This window comes from Scatophagus argus, chromosome 4 (assembly GCF_020382885.2).
Source record: "Scatophagus argus isolate fScaArg1 chromosome 4, fScaArg1.pri, whole genome shotgun sequence".
NCBI lineage: Eukaryota > Metazoa > Chordata > Actinopteri > Scatophagidae > Scatophagus > Scatophagus argus.
The window spans coordinates 22549416-22571664 of record NC_058496.1 but is presented as its reverse complement, the minus strand read 5'-3'; the positions used below and the strand labels follow the sequence as shown (position 1 = coordinate 22571664).

General features: G+C 40.3%; 2 protein-coding genes across 5 annotated transcripts in view; one reads left to right on the top strand and one right to left on the bottom strand.

Annotated features, from left to right (window-relative positions):
• Positions 1 to 264: 264 nt before the first annotated feature.
• Positions 265 to 14225, bottom strand: LOC124057489 (GRAM domain-containing protein 2B). Of its 4 annotated transcripts, none has more exons than XM_046385815.1 (15): positions 14074 to 14225; positions 13857 to 13980; positions 9124 to 9234; positions 8861 to 8948; positions 8400 to 8469; positions 8187 to 8290; positions 7076 to 7171; positions 6902 to 6973; positions 5621 to 5710; positions 5209 to 5320; positions 4636 to 4782; positions 4192 to 4267; positions 3827 to 3931; positions 2688 to 2769; positions 265 to 1027 (listed from the first exon to the last, which is right to left on the bottom strand). In XM_046385815.1, the coding sequence occupies exons 2-15, from the start codon at positions 13958 to 13960 to the stop codon at positions 986 to 988; spliced, it is 1299 nt and encodes a 432-aa protein (XP_046241771.1). In that variant the 5' UTR covers positions 13961 to 13980; positions 14074 to 14225; the 3' UTR covers positions 265 to 985. The 4 variants fall into 4 exon arrangements, with proteins under 4 accessions (XP_046241771.1, XP_046241772.1, XP_046241773.1 ...); XM_046385816.1 differs by having other exon boundaries at positions 13857 to 13977; positions 14074 to 14222; XM_046385817.1 differs by lacking the exons at positions 13857 to 13980; positions 14074 to 14225 and adding an exon at positions 10077 to 10433.
• Positions 14226 to 16604: 2379 nt separating this feature from the next.
• Positions 16605 to 22249, top strand: part of znf608 (zinc finger protein 608) — a 49538-nt gene continuing 43893 nt past the window's right edge. Inside the window, exon 1 of the mRNA XM_046385813.1 lies at positions 16605 to 17985. Coding sequence (XP_046241769.1) covers positions 16954 to 17985 — 1032 coding nt within the window. The 5' untranslated portion in view covers positions 16605 to 16953. The remainder of the gene's footprint in view (positions 17986 to 22249) is intronic.

The window sequence follows — 22249 nt, the reverse complement described above, 5'->3', positions numbered from 1 at the left end:
GCTTATCCATCAGGGTCGTGGGGGAGCTGGAGCCTATCCCAGTTAACCACGGGCGAGAGGCGGGGTTCACCCTGGACTGGTCATCAGTCAACTGCAGGGCCAACACACAAAGACAGACAACCACACACTCTCACACTCACACCTAGGGGCAATATAGAGTAGCCAATTAACCTAATGTGCATGTTTTTGGTATTGTGGGAGGAAGCCGGAGTACCCGGAGAAAACCCACGCAGGCACAGGGAGAACATGCAAACTCCACATAGAAGGGCCCAGACTGGGATTCAAACCTGGAACCCTCTTGCTATGAGGCGACAGTGCTAACCACTGCACCACCGTGCCGCACTTCATTAACAATAAAATAAAAAAAAACAACAAAATGTGATCAGCCAAGCAAGGCAAAAGTGAGACAATAAATGCAGTGATGAAAATACATCATTGATCTCTGAACGCAGGCCTGAGTGACTTCATTGTGAGTATAACCAAAAAGCTTTTTACAACTTTAAACTTAAAGACAGCAACAGGAGCAGACAAAATACATTTTGTGCCACAGAAAAACAAAGTAATACTACTGCCTTTCAAAACTGATCTTTTGAAATGTCAGAGCCTTTCTACCGCATTTGCATCAAGCAGATGCAAGCACTGCCTGTAGGCTTGATTTCTAATCAGCTGATGAATTGTTAAGCTCAGACTGGCCTGTAATTATATGAGATGAAAATCTTGTTGACCTGAAGTGGTTTGACTTCTCACCTTGATGCAGTGGTGTAGAAGTGCAGTTTGCCAGTATACAGTGACGTCAGTGTTGGGTCTAATTACAGGTAATACTTTCCACCACAGAGGGGAACACTGTTTTTTAACCCATTGCAAGATTTAGTCCAATACATCTCCTGTAAGGTTGAAACATCCACTGTAATAAAGTATATATTTACAGTTTATTTACAGAACTGTAGACAGCACTTTCATCTCAATATGCTGGTTTCACATATGTTCAGGCAGCTTCGTCCAGCAGTCTCTGCAGGTTCTTCTGCACCTATTACAACAGACACTGTGTTAACTGCATGCTGTATGACAAGCTGCTGAAATGCACATTAATATACTATTCTGACATGTGCCATCTACTGTAATGATAATGGATGCATATTTATTGATCAAGCATTATTCATAGTCACAGCTCCTGTAATTCAATCATGTTTCACTTCTTGCAGAACTTAATACAATGAATACAACCAGTAGGAAATGTGTTAATGTGTTATGGTTTGGCGTTGTATGTTTTCTGTTGTGCTTTTCTTTTTGTGCTCTCTCTGTTTCCCTTTCCATTTTTCTGTTCCTTTTGCAGAGCCTGTGGTGGCAGGGGGTGTGGCTTGCTCCTCCTGTTGGCAGCTGAGGCACACCTGAGTTCTATCAGCCTATTCTCTCCACTTTATAAGCCTGGCCTTCACTCCTGCATGCTGTTCCTCAGAGTTACCTGGATTCTCCTGCTGAAAATCTCTTTCTGTCAGCCAGCTCCCTGCCTCCACAGCCTGTGTTTGTTTCTGGTTTAGTTGATTAATTGTTCCTCTTCTATTGTTCCCTTTCACCAGTGTGTTTGTCTCTGCTTTGAGGTCCTGTTCTTTAAAGAACCTAACATAATGTTATTCCTCGATAAAATGGAATTACGGGAAATCTATCAAAAGTAGTTTTTTAGCTTTGTTTTGTTAACAAAGCTAAATGTGCCACTTCTAAATTGGCTACTAGCCTATGGTAGGTAAGCTAGTTAGCTGGCCTTCTAGTGTTCTTAAGAATTAATTTATTGTTTTGGTGAATTACTCTCATTTTCTACATTTTCAAGAGTAAGATGAGAGGATCAACGTCAATGCACGCCAGAGCTTCACATTTTCAATCATTATCATCATTCATCACTGTGGCACTTCCAGTCTTTATGCAAAAGTAAGCTAATTATGTCTGGATCATTTTGAGTCTTGATACATTTCTACTGTGAGCTGCTGCTTGTGAGGAGACGAGTGTCAGCCCGAAATGTTAACAATGCTCCAATACACAGAGTGCAGACTGATGGATGAGAAACAAGCTCTTCTTACAGATGACGTCCGCTCTTCCCTACAAACAGATCACTGACTATAAATGTTTGATTAACGGCAACAAGAGTCTGGTTACGCTTTGTTTTCTGGAAACTAGCAGCTCTGCTTCTGACACAATGTGTGGTTTCACATGTTGACGAAGGAAGGCTGTGGAAGAGACAAACACCCACTGTCTACCTTTGCAGTGACTGAGCTTATGAAGTTGAAAATAGAATAGAAGGTTTTATAGGGTAGGGTTAGCTAGAGTTTACTTTGGCTGCATCATCCCAAAGAATTTGATCTACTTTTTGATTATATTTTAAGAAACAAAGACTTTAACATACAAATGAAAAAGAACACCAATATGGTCAACACCAACCAACATTTCTTTGGTTAAAAACAATGAATGGAATTCAGCATCTACAGAATACTGGAGGTGAAAGCGATCAACTGTCAACACTGTGATAAGTTTCAGGATATTTAGGATATAAATCTTTTGTAAAAATCTTTAAAACATATCCCCACATATCACCCAACTTCATTAGTTTCCAGATCTTGTTTGAATTTTGGGATGTTAATGGGAACAAATTCAGTTTATCTTGAGCCTGGAAGGGACAGATTACCAGACTGACTGACCTTCTCCAGCTTCATCAGGTTGATGGTCAGTAGTTCAGAGAAAAGCTCTATGTTGACATCACTGCCTCGCAGAAAGTCCTTCCTAGGGAAGCCACACCATTGAGGGCATTAATTCATTAGTAACCCCGGAAAAGATTCAAAACATCCTCAATCAAAAAAATAAATATAAAAATCATGTGATCTGATTTATAATATTGGACTCTGTGTGAACTGAAAATATGTGACTCCATGCAACATTTTGATTTCAACAGTGAATGTGAAACATCAGAACATGTGTATGTAAGATTTAGTACATTTAGTTTTTGTTTCCTTCCTCTTATTATACAACCCTGATTCCAAATTAAAAAATACATGTGTTCATGTTCATCATGTATTTTACAAAGCGGTGAACCTCACCCTTCCCTGCTTGTGAGCAACTGACCGTTTTGAGGATGCCCCTTTCATACCCACTCATGATACACCTGATCACCTGTCACCAATGAACCTGTTTGCCCATGGAAAGTTCCAAATATGAGTCTTTTTTTAACCTTTAAAAAATTTGTGACTGGTCTCAAATTCAGAAGAAGCATATATTTACAAAAAACAATGAAGTTGATTAGGTAAAACATTAAACATATTGTCTTTGTTTTCAATTGAGTATATGTCAAAAAGGACTATGAAATTATCATGTTCTGTTTTATTTGTGTTTTATGCAACATTCCAACATTCTCTTTCTGAATCAAAACAAAATGCATCTGTAATCTAGTAAATGACATAATGATGTATAAATATAATGTGTAAAATATAAAATACAACTTTAGCACAGAACCTTCCTTACCAGTGAGCACTGTGGTTTGTTTCATTTTAAAAATAAGTTTTTGGTTAATTCCCTAAGCGCTGGATGTTTGTGAGTTAAACTTCTCAGCTTGATAGAAGATGTGAATTCATGAGCAAGTCAAGGAGTTGTGGCTAAATTTGACAAATTTAGAAAAATATGATGATGTATTTAATGTATTATGATGTATGATGTATTAATCAAATATATATTTATCCAGCTCAGCTCTTCCAAATAAGTGTGTATAATTTTTTACAGCTAATTTGTTTCGCATTTTCCCAGACTTTTCAGACGATCTAGTGTCTACGACAAGTAGTGAACTCACTCCTGGTGACTGAACTCGGTGATGGAGCCGAGCGTCGTCAGTTTCTGCTCCAGTGAGACGATCTTAAAGGCCAGGTAACAAGAAGAGAAGACCAAGATACACACTCTGGGGAAACACACACACACACAAACTCAGTCAGTGAAGGAGGGATTGCTGGATGAAAAAGGTTCAAGATGCAGTGAAATCCATTCAAAAAACAAAAATGAATATAAATAGAATGTATGAAGGCATGTTAAATGAATGCATTATTAGATTAATAAAGAGCTGAATTTCATTGTAGACTAAATGTGCAAAATTATTTATTAATAATTTAATGAATGAATGAATGAATGAATGAATGAATGAATGAATAGCAGTAAACTCACAGAAACAGGTAAACAAATAGCACAGTGTGGAGGGAAACTGGCTTCAGAGTTCTGCTGTCAATCACCAGCTCTGAGCCTGGAAACAGGAAAATAAATAAATAATTTGTCAGACATATATGTGTTATTTTAAATTACTACTAAGAGTGAATTGATAGATTGAATAATTATTAGTTCTGTTTTGTTATAACATCAGTTCCAACTGGGAAGAAAGCAAACTTTATAATACAAATAACAAACCATAAGCTGTTACTTTCACTTTTACTTTCTAATGATTTTGAAAATGCAGTATAAATAAAGATATAGTATATAGTATAAAAAGATTATTAATATGTTATTTTTATTATCAACCAAAATGTTACCAGAACTTTGGACAGGACACCAAAACTAAACTTAATCTTTACATGCAGGCTCCTGCCGATACAGCAGACTGGACAGTATTCATACCAGTATGCTGTGAGTCGTGCTGCTTGCTGTCTGAGCTCTGCTGGTTCTGATGCTGGTTCTTCACTTTGTGCTGATGGTCCGGACGTTCAGGAGAAGCTGCACCGTGCGTGTGCTTCAACACTTCCAGAAACGGAGAAACAGGGAACTCTACAAGTTGGAGAGAAACAGAAGCAGCGTTCAAGATGACATCAAGCTGGTAGTTCATCCTGCCTAAGTGTCTAAGAGCAAGACTGGCTTTGCTCTGGTATTGTCATCTTTGTGTTATCTCCACTTTGGACAGGCCCTGAAAAACCTGCAAGGCAGATGGTAAATTATCCCCACTGCAGACATCTTTTCTTTTCTTTCTGCTTGTCGCTTAACAATGGATTGTGTCCAGGTGTTGCATTACATCCCCCATTGCCTGTCTTTTCTCTTGAGCCATTCTCAGGTGGAAGAGGTATTCAGATTGTTGCTAATGTAGGAAAAGCTGCTGGAGTTTGTTAACAGCTAGAAGAGTGAGATCCTCAAAAATATGAGCTAATCATCTGAAGCATGTGACCGCTACACTGCTGCTATTGTGGCTCATTGTGCTACCTGCTATCTTGTCATAGTCGTGAGTTTGGGAGTCAGAGCTGCTGCTTTCCTCCATCTCCTGTCTCCTCTGTCTAACTGCTCCGTCCAGATCGCTGAAATCCCCTGCAAAGCTCTTCACAGACGAACAGAGTAAGTAGTAAGCTAAATGTGACGGCACAGAAAAAATGAAAACACATTAACACAAGCTTTTCACTTTGTCTCTATGCTTATTTAAATCACAATGTTTCAAATTTTCAAGATGCTTTGGGAAGAAAGTTGTAAAAGTGCTGTTTTTATTATAGGAAATACAACAAAGTGATTTGATGGGTTCAGTTAGACCTATTATCAGTACTGTTACATCCATCATGTTGTAGCTAGTGTTGTACAATGTTCTGCTGCTTCAGTGGTTTTGGTGAGTATGTATCTGACCTACCAGGGGAAAGCGAGGTGACAGAGGTGACCTCTGACCTCTGAAACTATTCTCAGCTGAGGAAGGGATGGGACTGCTGCATGGACTCTTCTCCTGTAAATGAATATATCAAATACAATCAGATATAGTATGTTTGTATACTCAAAATATTGTAATTCAAAAGTGATTTGATTCTCCCTGATGGTCACTTTTAGCAATCAGACACTTCAACAGAAGCCTGGAGATTGCGGAGAGAAATTAATACCTGTTCTGGGAACAAATCAGTGCTTTATGATCCACAACTTTACACCAAACCATTTGTGTAAAACAATTTTACAAACAAATGCATGTTAGGTGCACGTAGCAAAAACTAACACTCTGGGATACAACAGTCCTGCTATAAATCCTAACATTGAATGCAACTACAAACACTAAATTTTACATTCACTTTTCACAATTCACAATTTTCACATTCACAATAGTGAGTTTCTCCTTCTGGGATAAAACTCCATGAATTATTAGTGGACAGTAAGAAATAATATTCAAATATTATGATTGTAATATTATTAATCATATTCATTATATTATAATCATATAATCTTTTTAAACATAGATTTAACAACCTCATAGCTATAAAGGTAAATTAAATTTCTGGATTGTAGAGGATAAAAACCTCTTAGTCATTTTCAAAGCTAGGTTTGGTAGTTGTTATTATATCAGTTTAGCGCTCTTCTTTTGTTGTATTTGTAGAAAATCTCTTGACATTGAAACAGCATTTAATAAAACGAATAAAAAAAGATAAAAGAAAACAATTTGGTTTGTGTGGCTGTTTCAGGCCTGTAATAAGCCCATCCAATCATATCCTTTGGATTGGATGGCCTACCTGTCTGCCTGCCGAAGTGGATATACTACCTGGGCTATTAGAGAGCTAGTCACACAAAAATGGTAGAGAAATCCAGCCAAAATTTCCCAATACTAACATGTTAGTTTGACAACAGTGAGTACTGTACATATAGCTATGGTCATTGCTTGGTGGGAGGCCTAAGGGCAGTGGTGGTGCTCTTGCTGATTTCTCCAACTTTAAGTCAAGTTTATTTGTGTATCCAAAGACACCTCAAAACATTTGTAAAAAGAGACAGAGACAAGAACATTAAGCAAAAAAAGAAAGCACCTTGGTTTTGACTTCATTTTGAAGTATCTCCGTGTTCATTTTCTTGTGACAGTGAGGTCAGAAATTTCATTTTGAAATAATGAAACCATCAAAAACGGTATAAGGTATAACTGCATGTGGGAAGTCTGTCCTACCTCCAGATGAAGACAGACGGACATCAAGATCTTATAGGTGTTGTCTCTGGACAGGAAGGACACAAACACGTACTGCATCGAAAAACACAACAGTTTAGATTAGATTTCAGAGGAAGAATTCCAGGTAACACAATGAAATTATAATGAGATGATATTAAGAGCCGTCCTTCTCACTCTGTCATTAGTGGTGGCAATCACCAGAGCATTTGGCACCAGGATGGCAGTTTTGGTCTTCTTGATGTGAGTGACGGACATAACTGGGATGGCGATCTGGGACGGACAAACACCAGGATGAACAGTTCAGCCCTGCAGGGACTAGTCTACGCTCTCTGTTGGTACAGTATCACTCATCCTGTCGGAAGCAGTCACACTGTCACATAAGATGAGAAACCTCATCAGTCAAAGAAGTGGAATCATATCAGCTGATTCGGGTAAAGGCTTGTTTCAGCAGGGACCCACTATTTCCTGCAGCACTGAGAACACAGACTTCTGTCAAATATAACTGTAGCTATAGGAGCATAAACCTTCCATTTATGATTGAAGGCCTGATCACACCAGCATTTGTAACAGATTTTTTAATGAAACTTATGTATTTTTGGGCATTTGCATTACAGTTCAACTTTGGTAACCTCTGGCACATCAAGTTACCACCATGGGTTTATTTCCCCTAGTTCTGCAAGTACAAGTTCCAAGTCATTATCTCCATGGGCAAGTTTGGATTGATTTGAAACTCTTCTGGCTGAATCATCATTATAAAGATGACCTACTTATGTGACTTTATTGTGTAGGCTTTATGGCTGTGTGATTGTACTGTAATGGCATCCAACATTAATCATCTTATTGGCCTGTCATGCCAGGAAAAGAAAAATGGACATGCTCAGTTTTGTGCCAGTGGGCACTGCGCCACTGTACACCACAAACACAAAGCCAGTTGCTAAATAAAACTGTTGCAAAGCCAGTCTATGGAAGAACAACAACAAAAGAAAAAAGATAGCAGCATCTGTGCGAACCTCTTTAGGAGGCACCATTGCTGATTGCAAACAAACAGTCACTTCTCTCACTGCCATAACTGACAGTAGTTCCTTATGGGATGCTGACTGGTCCAGCCCAATGTGGCTCAGACACAAGCACATAACCTGAAGTCTTGCAAGATGGATTCTTGTGCAATATCATGATCTTGCAAGGGTCAGCTGCGTCACAAGCTAAGATTCCAAAGACCTTTGGAAGAGAAAACTCTTCAGAAGCTATCTTGTTTAAGTGTAAAGTCTGCCCCTGTTCATGGTACCTTTGTGTCTTTGCCAAACACCTTGGAGTGGAAGCAGATCCAGTGGTCTGAGACAAACATTCGTCCCTGGTAGAGGATGTCTTTCTGCAGAGCACAGGGGTAACCTGACGGACCAAATCTTATTTCAATGTACACATAGCCATGTGTGTATTGTATAACAGACTTCAAAAACTGTGGATAAAAGTGGATAGTTGTGATCATCGCAAGACTTACTTTGTCTCAGTTGTTCCTCTTTACTGATTTCCTTAAATATTTTATGGTACTGGCAGTTGCTCTTCGAAAGCTGAAAACACACACACACACACACACACACACACAGTGTTGACTGATTCTTGTATGTGCCTGGGAAACATTTGGCAGGTATCAGGTTTTGAACACTCCAGTTTTTTGTTTTTTTTTGTTCTTGGACTGAAGCTGCTGATAGGTTAGACTGAGCCTGATACTTTGTGGGATTATATTTTTTTATTTTTTTGAAAACATTTTTTATTTGATCAAAAGTCACACCAATATCAGTTGAAGTGAATGGTTAATCGACAACTGCTATTCTAATGAAAGCCGCTCAGCAGAAATTACGAGTGATATACAGCTCGAAAGATAACTTCCTGATAGATCCATGCTGTAATGCTTTTAAGTGTAATAAAATGTGTACCAGGGTTTACTCAGTGAATGCTAACCTGGCTGTATTGAAACTTCTTCCTGTCTATCTTGGAGTCTGAGTCTGTCTGGATCTGAGTCAGCATGGAGGGGTCAAAGGTCTTTGACCTACAGACAAAAAATATCCATACAGAATGAGAAAAATTGACTTATTATACAACTGAAATGACATCAAATAAACAGCTACATTACACCTTACATTACTGTTTGTTTATTTTTGCATTTATTTAGGAACACTTTTCCGTTTTTAAAAACTGCACTAAAAAGAGACACTGTTACTTACCTGACCAATGCCGGTTTCCGCCTGCCTGAGTGCTCCTGTTGCTCCGAATCGACAGCCTGCAGAGACTCACTGACCATCCTCTGGTGCTCCTCCACATTTTCTACATCTGAACTACAGACAGCAAGAAAGCAACAATCAGACAACTCAAGGAAATATACACAAAAGACTTCATTTAGCAGCAACAGCAGCAGCTAGTAGAAGCAATGCAGGGTACATGGAAGGAAACACAGAGATCAGTATGTAATTATCAGTGGAATACATGTACAGAAAGAAGATAATTGAAGGTTGGTGTGGGTGTAAATCTATTCTCCGCTAAATGACAAATCAGACGGTCACTGAACTCAACTGAATCTTATTAACACAAAGGTAGGCCTACTTAGCACCAAAACCAACAACATTTCATCTTCTTTTTATTTTTGATTTTCAAATCTAAACAAATATGAGCATGTGAGATCTATAACCTCGTATAATGACCCTCACAGAGAGAGACAACATCATAGACACACACATTCATGTTCAACGATATCAGTCTGAAAGTGGATTTTGAAGCCGGCACTAATATAAATACTAGTATTAGGTGAGTTTAAAAATCCACATATCCAAAAATAGAATCAGCTGATAACAGTTTTAGTGTTTATGAGTTAAGGGACTCTAAACACAGATAAAGCTTAATCTTACATGTGATAAGCTCACAGTCTGCTTGCTGATTTATCAGTCAGGGTTTAGCTGAAACTAATGATTATCTATATTATTGATAAAAAAAAACAAAACAAAACTGATTAATCGACCAAATGTGTCAGCACTCAGAGGTACTAGTACTCTGACTACTTGAACTAATTTTACAACTAAGCCAGCATGCCAGTGGTACTACTCATAAAAACACTGTTATTACTTCAACAACCACCATCTCCAGTATATCTTCACTTTGACTCTGTTTGCAGGCACAAACTCACTGATAATCTTTTTCCTCACGCTTTGTAGCTCCTCTGTTACTCTTCCTGGCATCTTCCTGCGATGCCTGCAGGTTCACACACTGTTCTGTCATCACGCTCGACAGTTTTTACCGACCAAACACCGGTAGGTCCTGCCGTCCTGTCCTGTCTTTTTCCCTGCTGCCGTGAGAACTAAGAGGCCAACTGGCTCTGCAGCCTGATTCTCTGCTCCTTCACCTGCTTGTGGGAGTGTCTGCATGTCCCACATGTCACAGCCAATCAGACGGCAGGAGAGTGTGGCGAGTGTATGTGTGTGTGTTTGTGTGTCTGTGAGCATTTAAACCTTTGATCAGTGACTTTTCATCCAGCTTTGTTTGGAAAGTAAAGTTTCATTTTTGCTCTGTTCTGCATCGCTACACAAGTCAGGTCTTACTCTGTGCTGCTTTACTCTATTCATGTAAAATTTTGCAGACAGAAAAAGTTGAGATATTTGGTGTCAGTGGGAACATGGTGTTTTCCCATGCCACTCTTTCTGGCTCACTTTACATGGGAACAAAGCTTTCTTCCCCTTCTTTCACTTTTTTTTTTACCTTTCATGGCTGCACAGTCAGGATGAAATCTGATCAGGTTCCCTTTGCTGATACAAAGTTAGTTTATTTTATTTACTTTCTTGTACTGATGCTGAACAGGGGGGTCAGGTAGAGAAAACATCAGTTGTATCACTTTACACAGACTGCAGCCCCCTGCATAAACAGTCCAGTAAGCTAATCTGTTCTTAAAGAATTTGTGAGTTTCAGTGGGTAAGTAGAGACTGATTATGATGTGCCTGTAGTTTGTGTTACATGTGTGTGTGTTACATGTGTGTGTGTTACATGTGTGTGTGTGTCTGCGCGCGCATGCGTGCTTGCGTGTGAGAGAGTATGGAGAGAGAAAATAAACATTAATGAAATAATATCATAATAAAAATGGAATAATAATAATGAAAAGGGGGTGTTCATAATTGCTGATAGTCAGTATTGAGTTCAAGAAAATTCTCTTAGAAATTAGTTAACTAGGTTATTAACATTGTGACCCCGTGGGGCTTTGTGGGGCTCTGTGGGCACCACACAGTTACCCTCTTTACCTGGTTGGCAACATTGGACCACATCCCATGTTGACTCAGCTTCTGATCATTTTCTTTATACTTTCTGTAGCATTTCATCAAGCCTGTTTGAATGGACCTCTAATGTTGTTTACAAGGACTCCAGCAGGCTTATAGATGCCTCCTGGTGGTTGTTGGTGACAGAAAACTGGTGCCCATTAAAACAAAATGAAAAAGATCTAAAAAGCTGTCATAGCACCAATAATGTATGATGTTGCCATTATTCACTCTGGAGCAAAATGAGGCAAAAACACTGAAAAGAATCTGAGTAAGTGCTTTTAACTTTGTGAAAACGTTGAATTTTCCTTGCAGATGTTTAGTTCCTGTGTAAATTCAGCCTGAAAAGGGACATATGATCTGGCTATTACCCTTCTTTTATGTGTGTGTGTGTGTGTATGTATGTGTGTGTGTAATCTGAGCTTGCTGATATCAGCTGTGGGTTACTGGGCCAACAAACATGTTGTGAAGTCTGAAGTAGTCAGCGTTTATATGTCACTCTGTCTATTTGAGCATTATGTGTATGCACACATTGAACAGGCACATAAACACCAAGATATAGACAAATATGCATATGCATGAGTGCACTTATATCAAAAAATTAAACAAGCTGCATACACATGCATAACCAGCCTGTGTATACACATACACAATTACGCTTGGACTATGCTTGTGAGGGCCCACATTGACATAATATATTTATTTCTGTTTGTGTAAGTGGAAAGTGGAACCTTAGCAGAACAGTTTAAAGTTCTGGTAAAAAAAAAAAAAGATTGTAGAAAGATTGCAAAAAATAAATTGTTTGTGGTTTTTAGGGTGATATTTATGCTAAATGTATTTCTTGTTGAAATACAGACAGGAGTAGTGACCGTTTGCAGTCAGCTTCCTCAGGTCTCATCCTCAGAAAGAGGTTAATTTTGAGACGAAATTCTGAATTGTTTGTCTAACCTAAATCTAATTCTGACTTTAACCTTTGGACCAAGTGAACCCTCAAACACATGCATCAATGTTATTGAATGCCTGACTTTTTTTTCCTAATATTCATTGTGGCGTTGTGTCATTTTCTGTACGTACTGACAAACCTGCAGTGACTTCAAGCTTGCACGACACTTACATATAGACAACATGCTGCACTTTGATATACAAATAGTGCTGAGTTGTTTGCCAGATCTTTTTTTATAGAGATCTTTTATTGTCTTCTACTTTCAACATTGTTGATTAGACTTTTGTCTCTTTTTTTACTTTTTTTAAATGAATAATTTTTACATGAAATACTTATTGCATGAGTATTATATTGCCACACAGACATTTACTGTCATTGTACATATTGTGGATATTTTTATTTACATATTTGTTTGTCTCTGTTTTCTTTATACTCTAATTTCTTAATTCCTTCAAATGAAATACTAATCAATCTCTTTCTGTAGTACTTACATCCCTCATTACTCCATTGGTGTTTATGTTACATGGCTCTTTGAAATAGAATACCGGTAAATAGTACTGAATGCTACCACAGCCAGTGCTAAGAGACAATTTAATTCCACCTAAAGTAAATTAGGTGGAATTAAATTATCTCTCTATATGTCACTATATTAAGATGTAGTGACATATAGCGAGACAGTCATTTCTGTAGACTGAGTGTTCGGCGTACTGTGGTGTGTAAACAGAGACTAGATGACCTTTGAAACACAAACACAAACTGCATGAACTGAACAACAGGATTTGCCTCTAAAAGCATGAAACATCAACACTTTTGTTTCAGACTATGTTTTGTGTGTGTAAAAATGGCAGCTTCCCTGTTTAGCTGTAGGTGCTTACAGGCCAGTCCTGGCCTTTCCAAAATGGTGGTTGAGCATTGCAGGAGCCTGTGGAAGTGGCAAATGCAGCATCTACATATATGTTTTTCAATTAAAGGATTCAAAGATTCAAGGTAATTTCTTTGTCCTCGTGCAACACAGGGTTGCATAAGGAAATGAAAGTTTGTAGCCCCCTTTCTGCAGCACAGAGAGAACACATACACAGGTGATTAAATACTGAATAAAATAAGACGTAAAATAAAACAGAGTGATTTATACTTATTCACGTTACCACCCAGGTAACAAGTATATGTGGATTATAGACGTGATGGCTCACCACAGACTTGGTGGCTGAAATTCCTCCTGTCCATATGTCAAAGTGTCCATGGCCAAGACACTCAAGACACTGAACCTCAGGCTGCTCCTCAGCCTCTGGGGATGCACAAATTAGTGCATTCCTAATTGCTGGTCCCAATCCTGGATAATCGAGGAGGGCTGCATCAAGAATGGAAGCCCATGCCAAATCATAAATGCTGATGATAGAATTTAGAAAGCCATGCTGGGTTAGACAGGGTCCAGTTTGCCAGCAAGATGGAAAGAAATGATCTGCTGTGGCAATGGGGAGGCAAACTAAAGAAAACAGCCCCATATGCAGAAACACTTTCTGGTTCTGCAAAGTTCGGCATTCTGGTAGCTCATCTGGTGGGGGCTTCATGTACTTAGGCTGTGTCCTTAATGCAGCAGCCCACGTTCAAAGGCTGAAAACTAATCTTACTGGAAAGTGCTGTGTAGAATAAACATCAAAGATGTAGACTTTTCCATGTTAGAGAGTCTGCAGATTACTGTCTCAACAAAAGGCTTACTTACCGCTGATAATGATATCCAGTTGTGCTGGATGAAGCAGAGGAAGGTTTGGACATTGTGTTCCTCCTTTTCAATAGAAACGACTCCTCTGCACTGTAGTTCTCCATTGCAACGACAGAATCGCCTGCTGACATTTTGACACAGCTTTTCTGAGCTAATACGCTGTGCATCTGCCTAATTTACTGTGACATGCAGTACATTGGGATTTGAATAAACAAACCTTCTACCCTGTTGTGTTTTTCCAGGCAGTCTAGCAGCCCATGTTACATTGCTTTGGATTGTTTCGTTCGGATTTGTCTGTGCTCCACTGTTTTTCCCTCAGTGTACTGCAAGGCATGGTGTGATCACAGATGACACTCCTCCTTGACCCCTGCAAAATCAACACGATCTTACTGTGTATGACTGGCTGTACACTGGCTCTGTTTGTTTGGCTTGACGACAGTACAGTTTGCAAAAAGTCATATTATCATAGGTTTCACTGAGCCCTCTTCTTCCTCCTGCCCCAAATTCCCTATCAGTGACTCTGGTCAATGACAGCTGACTGTGTCTTGTACATTCACTGAATAAGATTTCTTTTATAGGAGTCCAAAATTTTTGCAGAGATACTTATCTATACATACAGTACAGAGATGGTCCTGGACATGTTTTTGATGATCCCCTATAAGTATGATGCTGCTTTGTCATCTACTATTGTTATTATCTTGAAATATGCTTGAATATGTGTGCATATTAAATTGGCTGCTTCTAAGGCAAATTTTCCAGTGACACACACCACACCGAAGTCTGTTTGATCCATCTGTGTCTGACTAAGAAATAATTTTAACTTAAAAAGTACTTTTCTGAGTATAACAAGGAATACATTTTAATGAGAGCAGATGACAGAGTTATGTGTCCGTTGGGAGGCAGAATGAATGAGGTCCAAGCCAAAAGTCTTCTGAATACTGGCACACAGTTCTGGCTTTAAAACTAAAAATATTGATATATCATGCTCGGCCTTCACAATCCCACATTATGTAATTTCCATCCTGTCAAGAGCTTCTCTAAAAGCAATAACTTTCAGTAAATCTTTGCATCTAAATCTTTCAGACCAAGTTTCTTCACAAACAGTGTGGACTTTGCTTCCCTTGGATCAGTAACACTGATCAGATGCAGAAAAATAAATACTTTACTGTATGCAGATTAAAGTTTCATATTCTATTATGAAATGTCTTAATACACTCCTATTTACTGAGTTACTGTCGATTGTCATTTATCTATATTTATTCCACTTGGGGGCAGCCGTGGCCTAGAGGTCGAAGAAGCGGCTTGTGATTGCAGGGTCACCGGTTCGATTCCGCCACCGGACGGGCAGGAAAAATTTGGGTGTGGTGGAGTGATTAATGCCCCCCCCCTCCATTAGCTGGCTGATGTGCCCTTGAGCAAGGCACTTAACCCCCCAATATGCTCCCCGGGCGCTTGATGCTGCCCACTGCTCCTGTGTGTGTTTCACTGCATGTAATTTGCCGGGTGTTGCATGTGTGTGTTCAACTAAGGATGGGTCAAATGCAGAAGACGAATTCAGTGTGTGTATGTAAAAATATATATACTGTCAATAAAGCTTTTTCTTCTTCTTCTTCGTCTTGTCCCCTTAAGTGACTCTGATAATGGATTCCTGTGTGTTTGACTGTTGGGGTTTGCAGAACACCATATCCATAACCGTACAACCACAGAGAGAAGCTCGTTTCTCACGCCAACAGCAGAAAGGTGAGTGACAACAATCTGCGGATTTAAACACATTTCATTCGTACCGGTTTATTCATCTTTTTCACTCTTTAATCTGAGGGTTCCAGTTTCTATACTGTGAAGATCAGAGCATATGAATCCCCACTTTGTTTACTGTATTCTGAAAGGATGTTTAGATATTTCAGAATGTGAAGCAAATGGTTTCAGAGAGCTGAATACCTTTTTATTCAGTTCAGCTTTGGTTGGTGAGTTACTTTAAGCACTGCTATTTGAGGTGTAATGTGACTAAAAGTGTGCATGTTTATGTTTCGTATTTGCCTTTCTTCTTTCTTTGAACTTGGACTTAGATTTCATTCTTCTGGATGATTTTAATCATCCTTTAAAATAAAAAATGTTTTTCAAAAAAGGTTTTGCATTAACTACCAAAGGCTGCCATTAGGAAGCAAAGTGTAAATAAAGCCTGTTTACTTTTATCTTCTGACTGTGCTTTGTGTCTCAAATGTGCTTTGGAGAACTTAGCACAGAAGTTTTTCAACCCATGATATTACAACTATGTATTTTCCATTTCATTTAGATTTTAAAAATAAGCACAATATCCTCTGAAAAATAAACCTTAAGAGGTTGGGGTACATTGACTGGATCTCTAAATTAAGTCAAGAATCTTTTACTAACATGTACATGAGGGACAAGTTTCACTCAATAGTGTCATCAGGCTCACAAAAAATAACAAGCAGACGGATATTATGGCGCCCCCTGTGACCAATTAGTGCAATTTTAGAGATCCAGAAAGGAGCCTCTTATGAGAAGCATCAGGCCATTTAATTTTGTGGGCATCCAATCAGCTGCACCTGAGTTGATGTTTAAACAATAAGGGAAGCGCCCCCTAATGGTCAAATAGTATCATCTTCTGAAAGAATCAGATTTTTTTTTTTTTTTTTTTGTTTTCAAAATCAAATTTGTAGCTCCTGACATTTGTCAGTATTTGTACGTATATATTCACAGTGGGAAATACATGAAATAAAGCACTGTTTTTATCTCATTCTTACAGAAAAAAAACTTCAGAGCAGCCCTACATGTTACATTATTTTAATACTAATACTTTTTTATTTGAAAACTGCTATGTGTACATTTTGTAGTGTCTCTGAGATGAGATATGGTTTTCTTAAACTTTATTTTTTAGTTTTTCGAAAAGCCTTTTTCAACATAGAAATGTATGAATTAGATGTATTTATTTTTATCATTAAAAAATGGACCTTGGCGACATAATATCCCACCTACCGAGCACCCCTGTCTCTGTCAGAAATTCACAGCTGTCATTCAGCCTGTGTTGTAGTTTGTGATGGAGCAGGCCTGATCCAGCAGCCTATGACAGACCTGTATGTCCACGTATAGCTCGGTGCTCTCTGCCTCACTGCGGCGGGCTGACAATGACTTGAATGCTGATTATTGTGGAGATCGACAAAGGACTCAAGGAAAGGAGGAGATGAACCGTTTCCTGAGAGCTGGGGAGAATGGAGGACTGCTGACGGACTGCAGGGAGCTGTCACCCCACCACACCACCTCCTCCCCCACCACTTCTTCCTCCTCCTCCATCTCCATCACCTCCTCCTCCAGCGCCGCTGGCTCAGCCGACAGACACACGGCCCTGCCCTCGCTCCAGACCCGGGGACCTGTCGGCAGTGGCGGCGGCAGCGGCGGGTCGGAGCCGAGGAGATCCGCGCTTAAACGCAGCCGAGCCGGCCGGGAAGGGCGAGAGGAACCGGAGGCGGCGCATAACCCAGCGGCTGCCGTCGCACTGCGCGGCGGCGGCGACTTGTGCGTCGGGCTCGGTAAGCAGCAGCAGCAGCGTCGGGAGGCTCAAGGACGCAGCGTCGGTTTAGGCGGTTTGGAGATGATTTCAGCGGTCAGCAGAGACGCGGACGGCTGCGGCGGCGGCAACAACAATTGCGTCTCCGAAGTGACCACGGCCTCTCCTGCGAGTTGCGCCAAAGGCAAGGAGGAGAGGAAAGGGAAAAACGTGATCCGGAGCTGGAAGAGGGAGAGAGACAGGGAGAGGGACAGGGACGCCGCCGCTCCTCCTGCTCCTCCGGTCCGGACAAGGAAGGAGAAGCCCGGTGATGGCTCATCTCCTCCTCCCTCCGTCTTCCTCCCGTCGTCCGCCCTGCCCGAGCATCATCTGTGCCGCGACGGCCCCGGGCACTGCCACTGTGCCGCGCCGGACACCAGGATCATGGGAGATAATAGCAACACTAACAACGTAAACAATAACAATAATTGCGGGAGTAACGGCGGCGGCGCTGCCAACAAAACCACGCTGGATTGTGGAATTAAAAGCGGCGGCGGCGCTATTGTTGTCAGGCGGCAGCATGACGACACGCCGGCGGCCAAGAAACACAGAGGAGCCGAGAAGGTAAGCAGCTTTTATTGTCTAGAGGCCAAACTGAAACACATCAACAGAAACACAAAAACACAGCAGCCATCACTTCACACCTGCAGCTACTTCACCTTTCTGATTCAACATCTCCAGGCGGAATTCTTTCATTTAAAGGTCGAAAACATTACAAGAAAATTAGAGAAATGAAATGTATTTTGATATTCAGAGCACACACAGTCAGCCAGATGCAGGTGTGAAGGCCACAAAGAAGCCCGTACAGCAGCAGACACACAGCAGGAATGTTTAAATGGATGGTGGGATGGAGGGATGACCGCCTGCCTGCCAAGTGATATTTATTTCCTATTGTTGCTGCCCAGCCGGTGTCATTGTTCCCAGTGTCACTGTGTGTCTGCTGATATTTACCACGCTGATGTGCAAAGATGAGTTTTTTCCTTTATTGCCTTTTTTCTTTTGAAGGGGAGATTGAGAGAGGAGGACGTGGACGAGGGAGGCAGCATCAGTGTGTCCTCCATCTCCATCCTCCTCCTCCTCCACCTCCTTCTTCCTCCTCCTTCTTTCAGAACCGTTTAATTCAACCCTCCTTGTTTTTGCTGGAGAAAACAACTACTTACATGCGCATCAACATGTGTGTCAACTCAACAAAGGTGAGGGGGAATAAGACTGAACCTCCTCCTTTCTGTTGCATGTGCACCGGCTTTGTTTGCTTATTTCATTTGGGAAAATACCCACGATGTCAAGATTAATCAGGTGTTGAGAGCGTATTTTTAAACAAGACACTGCAGTCTGACAGGTTCGACTGCTGAGGTTTAACAAGCCACTGTGAGGTTCATTTTCTAGTCATTTTAGTGTATAACAGGGATGTTACCACTTGTGAAATCATTTTTGGGTTTAAGTGAGACATCCGCAGGAGAGACAAAGATGGAGGAAGATAGAAGGATGGGTGGAGAGGTGAAGTGGGGAAAGAGATGTTTGATAGAAAGGCAGGAATTGGACGTGACAGCAGAGGACACAGGCTGAAAGAGTCTGACAGACACTGGAAAAAAGAAGAAACAGATGGAGGATGTCTAGAAGGAGTTTTTTAGGCTTTTTATCTTGAAGATGCAGGATTAGGTGAAGCAGGAAACACCGAAGCGTCCTCCCTGCTGCTGGCAGATGCTACTGACAGGAGGAACACTGGCTTGCCCCGGCTGCTTTGTTTATTTGTTGATCTGAAGGATTCCCATTCGGCGGTGAAACACACACTCATACATTCACACACACACACTCATCCTCTGTGGTGACTGTAATTCATTCCCCGTCAACAGTGATCCCGGCTCCACTGAAGAGATATATAGTGCTGTAATGGTTGTAGTGGAGCTCTGAAAAAGTCAACGCCACTTCTACAGTTCAAAAACGCTAAAAACTGAGATTAATTTTGACAATGAAGCACAAATATGGAAAGATAACCTTTTGAATGTTGGCACAAACAATGGTTAGCTGGAGATATGATCAATAACAGTTCATTCTGGCTTTGTATAACCCTCACATTGACAGTGGACACTTACCTGACTCTGTAATCTGTGCTTTTGAACTTTAGTCCTCTGTCATGTCCATTCAGGTAGTGTTTTAAATTTGTGCTCCTGCTTGTTCACTCTCAGACTTTCTAGCAAGGGCCCAACGACCAAATGAAATGCATAATTACCTTGAATAAAAGTACAGGTTTGGGCATTGTCGCAAAATCGCATTTTAGACAATTTAATGTGAAAATGTTGCATATTATATCTTTACCAGAGATACTTTTGAGTTTAGCTGATGTGAATAGATAAAAGCAGGGCTCTCAAAGTAAGATCTCTAGAGATGATTGTTGATGGACATTAGATCACATAACAAGTATGATATCTGTAAAACAGGACTATCCTCACTTGAAAAGTGCAAGTAGTAGTTATTTGTTCAAAGTGTAAAAAGCCCTGTGCTTACATTTTACTGGCAAGAGCTTCTTGTGGTTATGCAAGCAACTGTTGTCTGTCAGTGTGGCGTTGTTATGGCAGTGCAAACCCTCTGAAGGAGAAGGTCTGTGTGGATGTTTGGGTAGTACCACGTCTGACTTTGACCTCTGAGACCACTGTTTGCATCCTCCTGTGTCTATTTCTTTTCTCTCCCTGATCTTAACTAAGTAATTTTACCTAAAATTAGGTTAGAACTAACCAAGTCTGAGGACTTGTTGGACCAAGTTTGGACCCAGTTAATTTATATTTAGTTCAGATATTAAGATGTTTAATTTTAGAATGGGTTTTGTGTGGGATGAGTTCTTGTACAGCTGCTTGTGTTGGGACGATATTATGTCCATGGCCTGAGCCTTGATGTTTCCTGGCTGTCCATGTGTAAGTGCTGTCTCAGGAACACCTTGAGGGTATTTCTTCAAATATGGCACAAATGTCCACTTGCACTTCAGGATGAACCGATTACATTTTGGTGTTCAAAGGTCACTGAGACATAACAAAACACATTTTTGATCATAACCCAAGGATATATATTGTTATTATGGGAAAATTTCACACAAATGTGTAAAAGGATAAAATGATAATGTGATGACATTTTATATCCAAAAGCTCAAAGGTCAACCTTACTGTGACATCATAATGTTTTCTGTCCATTATACAGCATAACAAAAGAGCAGGTTGTGGCCATATTTCACATTAGCTCTGATACTGGGTTGGTGAGTTGGTGACACTAATCTTTTGTGTCCACCTTGAAACTGTGCAGATAGATCTTTTGTGCTGCCGAGTTGAATGTGTGTGTGAAGCCTCCACATTTTTGAAATTTTAGCTTCTTTTCAGCGACATCCATATTTGAATTATGGTAGTCCACCACAAGCTCATTGGTTTTGATGATATTGAAGTTCAGGTAATAGTCGCTGCACCGTGTGATGAAGCTCTATATCAGTTGCTACAATATATTATGTGAATCTGGACAGACACGGATGTAAACTGCTTAAATTCTTTTTTCAGTCAGCTGAATGTTGAATGACTGACAGTTCCCTTCTTTGCCCAGACATCAACATGAATCCTTCCTACACCTGATTGGTTGAACTCACCGCTCACTATGCTGTCATCATGGCCTTTGCTTCTGATTTTATAACAGTGAAAACAGTGGGAACATCTTAAATCAAACCCAGGCTGCTGTCCGCCAGCTTGGACACATTCCTGTCTGCTTCCTTCCCACATGCACCGCAAACTGAGTTGCTTTTGATTGAGGCTGAAGTTCTGAGTTCAAAATACCCTAAATGTCGCTCTTCATTTGGCACCTCGGTGTGAAGTTGGATGTGTTTAATTATTCATGAATCAGACACTTTATTTCCATTTTACAGTTTTAGAGCTGTAGGAAGATTATGCAGAATATTAGATTTTATGATGCATTTAACTTTAATTGAATCAAAATTGGATTAAATAGTCACACCCCTGCTGACAGGAACAACTGCGAAAGCACTGAATACATGGAATAGTTGTATTAATCCTGGATATCAAGCTTAGAAATAACATTCTAATTAAAGAAGATTACTACACAGAAGCATATATTACATGTATCTCAGAGAGAAGGCAGAGGTCCGTGTGTGCTCAGCTAAAAACCGATATCTTTCAGCTCATCTGCACAGGAGGCATTTCAGCCATGTTGCTCAGTCGTCTCAGTCCATCTCACAGAACAGATACGCTTCTATTTTAATCAATACATCTGTCCACGCAGTCTGTGTAACGGCTTGTGTTTCACTATACGTATACAAACCCAAAGTGTATTGTTATGCTTTACTGACTACTTCTTCCATTTTACTGCATAATTATGGATATTGTGTGATGGTTTCTGAGTGCTTGCAAGATGCAGGTGACCTTCACGCAGTACTGTGGCTGAACACATCGTATGTGGACACAGACGAAAGACTGAAGCTGCTGCCGCTCTGCTCACATGCTGTTTTCACTACACCTCCTGTGCAGAAACATACCCACAGTGAGAATGGAAACATGCTGATGTTAATATCAGATATACAGTGTTTGTGCTAATTGCTCTAAATACAAAATACAGAGGAATGCCAGCGGGAATGTGGTTATTTTTGCACCTAAACGGTATATAAACCAAAGTATTGCACAGACTAAGATTTGGACCTGATTATGTGAGGAAGAGTCTGATTACCAAAGACTTTTGGATTCATCCTCTGGGAACCATAAATGTCTGAACCAAATCTCATGGCAATCCATCCAGAGCTGTCGAGAACCTTCAGTCTGGACCAAAGCAGTGGACTGGCTGATCA